This window comes from Pollicipes pollicipes, unplaced genomic scaffold, assembly GCF_011947565.3.
Source record: "Pollicipes pollicipes isolate AB1234 unplaced genomic scaffold, Ppol_2.1 Scaffold_4740;HRSCAF=5597_pilon_pilon_pilon, whole genome shotgun sequence".
Taxonomy (NCBI): Eukaryota; Metazoa; Arthropoda; class Thecostraca; order Pollicipedomorpha; family Pollicipedidae; genus Pollicipes; species Pollicipes pollicipes.
The window spans coordinates 4,152,051-4,164,668 of NW_023596545.1; the positions used below are offsets into that span (position 1 = coordinate 4,152,051).

Below are 12,618 nucleotides of genomic sequence, written 5' to 3' on the forward strand. Positions count from 1 at the left end.
ATCTCACTGAATGATATAGTCCACTGATTTCGGCTATGAGACCAGTTAGAGCACACCACCGACACAGTGAACCATTCGCAACTTCGAAACATGGCAAGAACTCGGCCACTGGCACCCGCCCACAAGTCGGCTAGAACATGACTTGCAAGGGGCACCAAGCTTCGCGCGACGCGTCCAGCCACATTCCAGAACGCGCGAACCCGGGTCCAGCGCCGATCTTTGGCGGGAGCCACTCACCGCATCCGACTGGATGGCCGAGATGACGGCGCTGTAGCGACTGTTGTCCCGCGACTCCACGTACACCGGCTGGCCGCGGTGGAACCACTTGCGCTCCAGGAACAGCTTGTTGTCCTCGATGCGCACCTCGCTGTTGGCCGCCGCCGTCGCGGCCGCCGACGAGACCGAGCCCTCTGGCAGGAAACCTGGCGGCGGGAGTCGCGTGAGGCGCGGCGGCGAGGAGGGGAGCGGAGACGACGCCATCGCAGCGAGCGCAACGACCTCGCCGGCTCTTGTGGGGATAACTCGGCAGCGTCCGGCCAGACGCCCGACTGCCCGCACAGCGTGGTGCGCTGCGCTCAGTGATACAACATGTACGCGTGACGAGGGTCGTGAAGCCCGCACTGCGGCGCTCGACGCCCACCCGGTACCGAAGCGACAGCTGAGCGCGTCGGCTCTCGCGCGACCCCGTGAGCCACGACATCCCAGCACGGCCGGGTCATCAGCACAACCGGCGGCGCGGCCCGCGCCAGCTCCGGGTGACGGCCACCCGTCTACGGGCCAGAGTTCACAGACTCAGGTAGTCAGGCGCACGGATATGAATCGAAAACCGTCCTGTAACACTTACACACCCTGCTAAACATAACCCCTGCCACTCTGAACAGCTACCTCGGCTTACAGAACACCACTCAGCTGGAACGTGAGCCAGCATACATCCTGGCAGTGACCCGCCCGGACGGAAGCCTAACGAAGGAGACCAGCGGCATAAACTGATATGGCCATCCTTGCTGCCTAACTGGATAAATTTAGAAACACTACTACAGCTACCTCCCTACGCAGCCGCGCATGACAAATCCCCTCCCCCAATCCCCATGCTTCCGGTCACGTGGCACGCAAGCTCAGGGCGCCCGTCACTGCCGCAGCACGCACTGGACTTCTTAGCCGGCGGCTGCGGCGCCAGCTTGCCCTTGGCGATGAGCCGCAAGTCGTCCTCCATCTGCTTCTCGTCCAGCTGGAAGTTGAGCTGGTTGGAGACGGGCTTGCGCCGCTTCTCCTGCGCCGGCACCGGATCGTTTGGCCGGCGGCGCAGTTTGCGCGTTGGCAGAGGCTTCATCTGCACACGAGAGGGGTGGAGTCAGATGGTGTAAATGTATTCACGATATGGCACATGCCAGTCTGGTCAAATCGTATTCTACCATCTCACGTCCTCTGCTTGGAATGCGAACAAAAATACAGCTACGTCTTATGCGCGGTCATGAGAGCCGTCGACCCATAACCCTAGTGACGAAGCCAGCGCTTTACCACTGATGTCGGCCGCGGCTGTCGCTGGCCGCCCGACTCACGTCCATTGAATCCCCGGTGATCTCCATGCTGGCCTTCTCCATCTCGACGTGGCGCCGCTTGTCCTCGAGCTCGGCCAGTAGACTCTCGCGCAGCTCGCAGCGCCGCTCGTCCATCTCACGGCTCAGCGCGCGCCGGTCCCGCTCGCACTCGGTCTCGATCAGGCGCTTCTCGTACTGGTACCACAGCTCGGTCACGCGTATCCTGGCAGCGCGGTGAAGGGTGTACGCAGGGCGGCGGCGGGGGCCGAGCGCGCCGGGTGTGGTGATGCACGTTCGCCCCCCTGCAGGGCCACGGCCGAGGCCACACCGCCCGCCCTCGTCCCAGGAAGGCCACAGATGTGCTCGACCAGACGGATTACCCCGGGTTACACGTATCCTGGCGGCGCGGTGAAGGGTGCACACAGGGCGGCGGCGGGGGCCGAGCGCGCCGGGTGTGGTGATGCACGTTCGCCGCCCTGCAGGGCCACGGCCGAGGCCACACCGCCCGCCCTCGTCTCAGGAAGGCCACAGATGTTCTCGACCAAACGGATTACCCCGGAAAACTTACCTTTATCAATATTGGTGATGGGTTGCCTATGCTGTAGCACACTGTAAATATCAGTGTTGGCATGTGGTACTGTAATCAGCAACCTGGTACAATAGGTTTGACTACATCACCAGACAATATGTGCTACAGGGCACAATTCACAGAATACTGGCTTCGGCTCCTAGAACTCTCTAGTTCATTACCTCTCCCTGTGCTGGAAGTCCAGACGTCTCAACTTCTTGTTGTAGTCTGGGTGCGAGCCCTCCTTCAGCTGCTGCAGTTGAGCTTTCAAGTTGGCAAGCTTGTCCTGGTACACTCTGAGGAAACAACAGGACACTCAGATACACTGACCTTTAGTGATCTAGATCCACCCAAAACCATACAGAGCCTAATCAAACCCACGCCAAAAAACCTGACAAGCACCACGCATAGCTTCAACTAGGCATCTGCAGCCTCTATGCATACATCCTCTGACAAATTATGATTCCATGCACAGACGTCACCACACTGGTAGGTCCCTGTCGGTCAAACTCTCAATGGCATCTCCAGCGAACACCGTGAGAAACTTACAAAAAAGGCTGTGGAACCCTATTTTCAATAGTTTCCACTGCATGACCACCAGGTTAACATTAAACTTAACAGCACTAAACTCAACTAATCCTCTAATCCTCACAGGTGTGAGAGAGCACATTACCAGCCAGCTCTTCCTCTGCTCCTCCAGCCGTGTGCGCCACTGACCTCTCCTTGATCTCGGTGACCTCGCCCTCGCCGCGGTGCTGCGAGCCCGTCTCGCTGGCATCGTCAGTGTCCTCATCATTGGAGCCAGCCCCGCCGGGGTCCTCCTCCTCATCAGGGCTAACGTAGTCAAACTCATATTCCTCCTGGTATGACGCAAACGCGAACTGGGGAGCGAGGAGAAGCCATCCGACACTATAGGAGTACAGCAGAGCAGCATGAAGCTTGTTAATGCGATGCATGCATGCGTGGAGAAATGTTTGAGAACATGATCCAGTGAAGAAGTTGAGTGCCAGCCTTTGAGGATATTACAAGTGACAGGCTTTGAAAAGGGTCAGAGTATACATTGCTATCTCATGTTAAAAAAGAGCATTGTACATCAATCATCATTTTTAAGGCGGAACATATTAACATATAACATATAACATACATATATATAACATATAACAGAACATATAACATATCTACAACAGGTCATCTAAACTCTTACCTTGGAACTTAAATAATGATAGCGAGCATCTGAGCGACGCAAACACGCAGCAACCACAACCCCAGCGCCATTGCTATGCGTGATCACAACATTACTGCACATCAAGAACCATAAAAATGTATGGGGCCAAGATAACAAGAATCCAGTGAAATATGTTTGTTGTGTATCCAAGCAGTCTTCCATACTATTTGTAGATTGGTTGACATGGTGGGCAAATATGATGTCTTTGGGTGCGGACTGAAAAGCAAAATGAGAATATGGTGGCTAAACAAAACTTCTTAATATGGTACATATCTATGGCATGGAACATGGATGCCAATGGGACACTGGGTTGAAGGGGATAGGGTGGGGAGGTTAGGTTAGGTTAGGTTAGGTTAGACCAGGCCAGGCCAGGCCAGGCTATCCATGGCTAGGCCAGGCTAGTTTGGGCTATGTTCTGGACTATTCTGGCCTGTCTCTTTCATAAACTTACCTACACAAGAAAAGAAACATTTCATTGCATTATTATTGCTACCATGGCCCCATACATTTCTATGGTTCTTGACAGGCAGAAAAATTGTAACCACACAACGATAACACAGAAACGGCACTGGGGAGTTGAGGTGGTGGAGTGTGTGTGGAGCTTGGGAGCTCGCTATCGTAGATATTAAAATTTTAAGGTAGGAGCGTGAATCTACCTGTTTTATGATTAATTATGGCATGTTCTGCCTTAAACACAACAAATGACGTACAATGCTTTTTTTATAACATTAGGTGCCAATGTATACCTACACTTTGAAAAGGGCTGGCATCATCATTTGGCAGTAAGATGAAACTGATGAATGATCAGTTGAGGCATGATCATTTGGTAGTAAGATGGAACTGTGAAGGTCAAATAGTCAGCTTCTAAAGCTACTTCTCTTCACAAACATTTTTATTCCTGACAATTCACATCCCATGCCCTGAAATTGGTGGCAACCATGCACTAAACTCAAGACAATCAGATTTGTAGGATACATGTCATCAAATTTTGGATGGCATTTTATAAATATCATGGAAGTGTTTATTGTAGTGCAACTTTTTGGCAGGCACAAAAAGTTACTATTATCTTTAACCAAAACAAACCAAGGCTTATCCACTTAGATTTCTCCCCCTGTTCTGCTTGATGATGATGATTTGGGGTGTTAGGGCGCATCAACTGCTATAGGTCATGCCCATCCTGTTCTGCTTGGTAAGCATCTAACCAGATTCTGTGGCAAAAATACTTCAATGCCTCCAGAGAAGAACGCTGATCTTGCGGTTTCAATAGCTGGTTCTAGAGAACGCCACTCTTGCGGTTGCAAATGACAGCTACCAGAGAGAAATGACAATCTTATAATTTTAATGAAGTCTCCTGAGCAAATTTACATGAAAATGCTCGCAACTAAGGCAATTCTCAGACCAGCACAATCTCAACCACTCTGTCGCATCTCGACGTCCTAACCACATCCATCACGTACATGCCATGCCCTAATTCATCCAACAGCCCACATCCCCAAACTCACCGACGTCTGTCCCGCGCATTTCGGGTAGCCCGACGACTACAAATAATTTGCGGGGTTCAACGATTTCTAAACTTGCTAGCAGCTAGAGATTCCCCTCGGCCCTGTATCTGATGACATCATCAATGACTTAGATAGACTGTGGCCCATGATCGAGAAAACATATTTTTTTGTACACAGAAAGATGAGCCAAATATTAAAATAACGAGTGATTAATTAATTCAGAGATTTTGAATAGCGCCATACGGTGAAAAATTTACAAATTAGATATGACGTCAGCAGATATTCAATCCCCTTATAGCCTGAACAGTCTTGTTCCAGCGTGTGCATGTCTCTAAAGCGCCACACTGACATCAATATTGTAAGTTTTCGTTTACTCCGATTGGAGCTACAGAGTTGTGAGAACCTTGTGGATAAAATATTTGTAGTGCAATAATGATGCTAGTCTGTTTGAAAATTTTCATTAAATTTTTAAAAAATCAATTAAAAAATACTTTGAATCTTTGATTGCTTCATTGTGGATCGACAGGTATCCATGTAATTTTCATTCGGTTCCATTCACAAGGAAAGCGTGAACGCCGAGGGGCGTCTACGTTCAGCCTGCGTTGTTATCTACCTGTGTCCGTGAGACGTATATGCTAGTATTCAATATTGTTTGAAGCAAATGCTTTCGAAGATTTCATAACCTCCAAGCTTTTATTTAGGTAAATATGATGGCTATTCTCCCTTAAGTATCCTTCGGCCGCGATGATGGTCTTCAGGCTACAGTCATCTTTGACGGCGAAAAGATAGTTCGAAAATTGTTATTCCTAGTGTTGCGTTTCTTGTGCGACATTCATTGTACCGAGCGAGACATCACATAGGCCCCTGCTTTGAGGCATAAGCCATTTCTTTGAAGGTGCACTGAAACATTGTGCCATAAGTTCCATTGCCGTTTTTTACATTAGTAATTCAAATATGTGGACTGCAGTCATTTTAACAGTGGCACAGAGGACAGGAAAGCCCAGTGTTCACTTTCTCAGGTTATGGAGAGGCTGAAGTGGAATCTTACAGCAATTTTCAGTTGCAGTTGTTCACGATTTGGTGAACTTACCTTGGATGCCCATGCGATGAAACATTTGCATCTGTTGCTATCTTTTATGAGACTTAAACGGCATTGGTCTAATATAAATGAAATGCAGGTTTAGGGCAATATTTGTTATACCCTTACTTTCTGGTAACACACAGATTTCAAGTTCTTTAGATGATGAGAGGAATAGGCATTTATTGGGGATTGTGTAGATATGGAGAGAGTCATATGCAGATAAGATTAAACCAGGTACAGGGGTGTAGTTTTGCAAGAGGACTTAGGGTGGGGCTGAGTGGAAAAAAGAGAGTCAAGACCTTTCACAGAATAAGCACATTTAATACATGCTTCCCTGTGGACTTAATGTGCGTTCGGCTGAAATGGGGTAGACTTCCCCCCATTACTAAATATGACATTACATTCCTGATGGAGTAAATATGCAAGATAGTCTACACATTTGAGTATTGTCCTTTTCTGCCGACATATCCCTGCAGTTTATCAGGAACTGTCTCCCATCAAAGCCTACCATGACTTCCACAGAATGTCACGCTCTCTGGAACCGGTGGCGACGCTGTCGGGGCACACCGACCGAGTTTGGCAGGTGGCCTGGGACCCAACTGGCCGCACCCTGGCCTCCTGCTCGGCCGACCGCTCGGTGCGCCTGTGGGCGGCCGACGCCGCCGGCTGGAAGTGCGCCACCGTGCTGACCGACGGCCACGAGCGCACGGTGCGGGCCGTGGCCTTCTCGCCGAGCGGCCGGCTGCTCGCCTCGGCCAGCTTCGACGCCACGGCGGCCGTGTGGGACCGCGAGCAGACGTGGGAGTGCGCCGCCACGCTCGAGGGCCACGAGAGCGAGGTGAAGGCCGTAGCCTGGTCGCGCTCGGGCCGCTTCTTGGCCACGTGCTCGCGCGACAAGTCGGTCTGGCTGTGGGAGCTGACGGACGAGCGCGAGCTCGACTTTGAGTGCGCCGCCGTGCTCATGTCGCACACGCAGGACGTCAAGCGCGTCGCCTGGAGCCCCACGGAGGATCGGCTGGCCTCCTGCGGCTACGACGACACCGTGCGGCTGCATCACGACGACGGCGACGACTGGACGAGCGGCGCCGTACTCAAGGGTCACACGTCGACCGTGTGGGCGGTGGCCTGGGACGCGACCGGCCGTCGGCTCGCCTCGTGCTCCGACGACGGCACTGTACGAGTGTGGCGCGAGACGCAGCCGCCGGACGCCTGGACCTGCGTGTGCACGCTGAGCGGCCACCACCCGCGGCCCGTCTACGACCTGGCCTGGTGTCCGCTGACCGGCCTGCTGGCCACCGCCTGCGGCGACGACGGCCTGCGCGTGTTCGCTGAGGAGCCGGCCGCCGGCGGCGACGGCGATGAGGCGGCGTTCACGCTGGTCGCGACCGTGGCGCGCGCCCACGAGCAGGACGTGAACGCGGTCAGCTGGAGCCCGACCGAGCGTGGCCTGCTGGCTTCGGCCGGAGATGACGGCCTAGTCCGGCTGTGGCAGGTGGGCGAGCTGTGAGCGCCGCAGACGCCGGCGGTGGCGGGCAGTGCGCCACGCGGTTGCCGCCGTGTGGAGGCTTAAATGCCGGGCGGCGTTAGTCACGTGGATGTGTTGTCAGTCGGGTAGTTGCCTCCTGTGCCGTTGGTTGGGATCTCTTTGGTCTGGGCTTACTATTACTGTAGCCTTGCTCGGGACTGAGACGTAACTCCTACGCCATTGGTATGGTTATGGGTCTGTCATCAGACAGTGTCAAACACGAGCGTCACAGAAATACTCGGTATCATACGAGGAACATCGCTGAGCATTGATTTACAGCCACGACGAGGGGGTGGGGAAAGGGCCTGCTGCGAGTGATATGCGAAAAGGTGCTTATTCTCTTTGACGCGCTGGATTTACCGTTGGGACGCAGCAGTTTTATGTTTCGTAAGTGCGCGTCTGATTGTGTGTCGAAATTGAGATGCGCCGGGTGCGGGGGCCGCTGTTACGAATTCGTTTGGCTGACATCCGAATGGAGGTGTTACCCAAAACATAGTCAGTGTGCAATTTCAATACAATTAAAAATGCTATCCATCTAGTCTTCAATAACCTGTACTGGCGAGAATCCAAACGTTCGTAGAGAGCAGTCCGCCAAGGCCGATACTGCGCCTCATGAAGACTCCGCCATTGAGGTCAGTTGAAATGGCTGTATAGCGGGCTGGACTCACAAAGAACAAACAGTCTTCACTCGCAAAGCATTCTTCCACAGGTGAGCGCCCGATATCCCGGGCCCGTTGTGTCGGAGTGACACGAGAGTCTGATGTGGTCACGTGCCCCGCCACATTGCTCTCCATTAATGACGTCGCCAGTTGTGAACGCGTGGGGAGCGCGTACCACAGCGTCGCACCATTTCGTCTCGTGGCTCGATTCACACAAAGGCGTAAGCGCATGAAGTACACATGGCCATGTCGCTCAGTGTCGACGAGGTTTGAGGATAAAAGTTCGCATGAAAAAGTGCATATCCATGAAATAGGGTCGTCATTGTTTGTAAGCAATACAATGCATGGATATCGTATGTCAGAAGTGTAACACTGATGATAGAATTGTTGGACGAAGACTACCGCGCTCGTTTGGTGTGCGATATGTACGCAACGTTTCAGCCGCTGGATTCCCCGGCCGTCGTCAGGAGCAGTTGAGCTCTTAGAACGACCAGTCGGTGTCTGGCTTTGAGCCATGTACTTCCTGGGTGCGTCCTGTCTTTTCCGGCTAGCTCGGTTGGTGAAGCGCTGGAGTCGTAGTCAGAAGGCCCAGGTTCGTATTCTGGCAATTCCAAGGAGAGAATTCGGTTGTTGTTTATTGGGTATTTTGGGGCGGCCGACTGCAGTGGTCATTTTGCGCCCATTTGGAGAAAATTCGGATCGTGGCGTGTACATGGGTGCAGACCAAACATAAGCCCTACTACTCGCTCCATAATTGCTGACAACGGCCGGTGAATTATCCGTCCGAAACGTTGTGTGCATGCTAACGCATCAGACGGGGGCGATATGCTGGACAGGCATTTTAACCGTGATACCAGTGCTTCGTCTCAATCGTCCCATAAAACTGTAACAAAATCACGCATGCAAAAGTACGTAAGCATATGTTGGCATCGCATGTAGTATGTATATAGAATACTGGTATTGACATTGTCAATACAAAAGTTCGGACGAAAAGACAATGCATGCATAAATGACGTAAGCAATTGTTCGTAACGTTAAAGTCCTTTTGACAAATTACGCATGCAAAAGTTGGCAAGCTTTGATTGCAAAGTTACGACTTGGATGGATGGGAAGTGCTACGCAGGTATGGGGAGTGTTCCGAGGCATAGGGACCATCCGGGTACCGAAGTGCGTACCGTCAGCCTTCAGATGTTGAAATGTTGCCTCCGCGGAGTAACCTAAGGCGTATAGTTCGGCTGCATTACTTTTAGCTCTACCTGGCTTACGGTTTAAAAGTGGTAGCCTCGGACAATGTTGGTCGGGTCCAAACAATGTCCTAACAGAAGCGTGTGCGTTTCTCTATCTGGACTTCGGCTCACTTCATGCAAGCGATCGTGTGCCGGGATTCATTCGCACGCCTGCTCGCTGTGTTACAGAACCGAGCTGACTGCACTGGGGCCATTAGCTGGCGCCAGTGACGCGCTTAGCGGGTGTCAAAGCAAAGGTGTGGACAAAAAGGGCATCACACTCGGGATAATGATGGATTACAACATAACATGGATAATATGCGTCGGACACTTTTTTCCTCAGGTTCCTCCATTCCAGGGTAACTTGCACTACTTCCATTGATTCAGGTTTATTTGCTGCCGCCAGAAGGGGGGGGGGGGAGAAGGGAAGAGAGGAGTGTTGAATTTTATGTCATGAAGAGTTAGGCTCGGGACAATATTTGCCCTGGCCTGTGCTTTTGCCACTGTCCACTGTTATTCCCTACCCCTTGCCCACCCCGGTCGGCGGGATGTGGTGGCCTCCGCAGTGACCATTCACCATAGGTTAAGTATGGTGGGTCTCATTCTAAAGCTTGCAATACACATCCGCATGTGCTCTTTTGCGCACATCTTTTGCCGAACGGCTTTATTCCTGAGGAACATTTGCATACGAGCGTGTATTTACATGACGCATTGGCACACGAACTTCTGCATACGTACTTTTGTCACTATGTATTTTTGTTTTGATAAAGTCCTTTTAAAAAGGACTTGATACTCCACAAATAATCCATTCGAACTATGCGTACTTGCATCCTAAATTGGCAGGCCACCTTTTGCTAACGTACCTTTGTCAAACGGAATGCACTCCTGACGAACATTTGAGAACGAACGTTTCCGTGCGAACAAACGCGTATGGCCTTTTTCCATACGAACTCCTACCCGCCAAGCATTATACCATACCAACTCTATCTTGCGCGAATTTTTTACGTCATCACTTTTGACGTATGGAATATTACGCTACGTCTTTCATTCTGACGGGCATTACGCCAGTTGTTACGTGCAATAGCGAGGAACACTATGCACAAAAATGCGACAATAGTAATGACCATGTTCCTCGGAGAGGAACCGGGAGAATGGAAATAGAGACGTCTTTAGGTGTCCATTTTCCTAGTTCTTCTCCGAGGAATCAGGCTATTACCACTGTCTCATCTGACGTACGTTAAGCACACGAACTTTGCCCGAACAGGCCATACTAGCCTTTCTTATACGTGCTCCTGTCATCCACTAACCTGACCAGATGCTGCACTGCCGTGAGTTGACAGCATCAGCAGCGGCGATGCATTGAGCTGTGCCACGCCCATCATTCTCCCTGTCTCGTTAAGCAGGGTCTCCTTCGCTGCTTGCCTGTGCCCCTGCTGGAGGCACCAGCCAGTCCAGGGTTTATCCGATTTGCTTTCGCCCAAGAGGCCCTTCAGCCCGAGCCATACTAATACCCGTTTCCTGGCGAAAGGCAGTAGCTTTTGAGTGCATGAGTGAGTTGGTATGCATATTTAGTAGCACGGATGTCGTAACAGCGCTTCGTGACCGCGTCGCTGACGGCCCGTTGGCAACTGGCCAAAAGGCAGGCTGACGCGGGAGGCCATGCGACGATGCGGGACGCGCTAAAAGATGACTTTGTACTATGGGACGCACAGTGCCAAAGTGAATGTTATCCGCTGAAATCGAATCGCTCTAATACGGGGTTGTGCCTGAGTATCAAGCTGTGCTTAAGAAGGACGAACCTTGCTCTGCGTGGCAAGGACTTTGTCCCAAATTCACGTCTGTGGAACAGTCTCATCAAATTGCTATGGAGGTCGCCGTTGCATGTGACGGGGACCGGGTCACAGACTATCTTGTTAGGTATTAACGTAAGCCGGGCACTATCAGCCAGAATACCGGTGAGCAGCCCTCTGTTTTCGGAGCCCCTGCTTGATATAATGTCAATATGTAAATCGCTTGTTGCCGCATCACAAACATGTAATGCACGTCAGTGCAAATGCTGTCCACATATTGCTAGATGTTCAGCTGATTTACACTCAGATTTGGTGCGAATCCTGGGAAGGGATGAGAGTGGACGAAAACGAGTGTGTGTTTTCACGTGGGCATGTACGCATATGCCGGGGTGCAGCCAGGAGTGTAGTCTCTGTTTGGTTGGGGGGAGGGCTGAAGCCCCCTCCCGTCAATTTGGGCTCCAGTCCCCCCAACTTTGGGAAGACAGTGAGTCAAATTTCTGAGAAACCTGTTTGTTGGCATACTTTGGGATTACGTTGGGACATTCTCACTGTTCAGCCCCCCCCCCCCCACACACACATCTAATTTAGTGAAACTACGTCCTTGGGCGCAGCAAAAGTTTCCTCAAGGGAGAGGGCTTGAGCTCGGTAGCAACGTATTATGCCAGTCTTTAACTTTCTGTCGAGAGCCATCGATTGTAAATGACGAAAAATGCGATCACCGGGGCTCTTGGCTGTGCGCCTGTGAATAAGCCGATTCAAGAATGCCTCGCGACATGTCGCACCGCTCGTCGGAAGTATGACTCACAGTCGCCATGACTCATCAGAAGCATGACTCACAGTCGCCATGACTCATCGGAAGCATGACTCACAATCGCCATGACTTTCATTTTGTGTGAGATGTGCCGACTCATCATTGCGGTGCACTATGCAGACATTGCACAATCCGACAGAGCTGCGGTTTGAGGAATGTTTTGGGGCCCTTTGCTGCATTGATCAAGTCTGATGAGTGTACAACTATGTCGCCTGGTGATTTACACACGCTTGTGTCCTACACTCAGTGTATTCCGTCACATGCTTCGTTCTGCTCGGATTTTCACATAGCCCGTTTCACCGCTGTCGTCGTTATTTGGGCTTTACTATGTACTTAGCTGCTGAGGCTGTGTGGCGTCGCCTGCCTCTCACCCTGGCAGAAAGGGCGGGCACCGCTGGAAATCGAATCCGTACCTCTGGCCGCGTTTCGCCGCGTGTGAGGTTAGTGCAGTTTGATGTAACCTACTTGGGGTGTTCCGTTATGGTGCGCGGCCTTCAAGCTAAACTCCACTGCTTTCTAGCGAGCGACACCATCGCGCAATATGACTCGTGACGGTTGGAAGATCAGGGAAAGGACGAACAACTGCTTTAAATTCTAACACTGGCATGTTTGTTTTTGTTTTGTTTACCGAGTTGGACGTGCGTACATCGCGAAAATGCTAGCCATGCATTTGCCTACGTCATATTTCTTTCT

General features: G+C 51.5%; 2 protein-coding genes across 2 annotated transcripts in view; one reads left to right on the forward strand and one right to left on the reverse strand.

The window, feature by feature from the left end:
• The window catches only part of LOC119098910 (sin3 histone deacetylase corepressor complex component SDS3), a 37,698-nt gene extending 31,762 nt beyond the window's left edge, over positions 1-5,936 (reverse strand). The window contains exons 1-7 of the mRNA XM_037221955.1: positions 5,908-5,936; positions 4,834-4,869; positions 2,824-3,015; positions 2,289-2,402; positions 1,560-1,761; positions 1,147-1,330; positions 238-422 (exon numbers count right to left, since the gene is read on the reverse strand). Coding sequence (XP_037077850.1) covers positions 238-422; positions 1,147-1,330; positions 1,560-1,761; positions 2,289-2,402; positions 2,824-3,015; positions 4,834-4,869; positions 5,908-5,936 — 942 coding nt within the window. The remainder of the gene's footprint in view (positions 1-237; positions 423-1,146; positions 1,331-1,559; positions 1,762-2,288; positions 2,403-2,823; positions 3,016-4,833; positions 4,870-5,907) is intronic.
• Ciao1 (cytosolic iron-sulfur assembly component 1) lies at positions 5,407-7,969 on the forward strand. The gene is made up of 2 exons (XM_037222647.1): positions 5,407-5,534; positions 6,437-7,969. The coding sequence occupies exon 2, from the start codon at positions 6,438-6,440 to the stop codon at positions 7,419-7,421; it is 984 nt and encodes a 327-aa protein (XP_037078542.1). The 5' UTR covers positions 5,407-5,534; position 6,437; the 3' UTR covers positions 7,422-7,969.
• Positions 7,970-12,618: the final 4,649 nt, after the last annotated feature.

Coding starts and splice junctions, on each gene's coding strand:
- Ciao1 (XM_037222647.1), top strand. CDS start 6,438: ATGTCACGCTCTCTGGAACCGGTGGCGACGCTGTCGGGGCACACCGAC.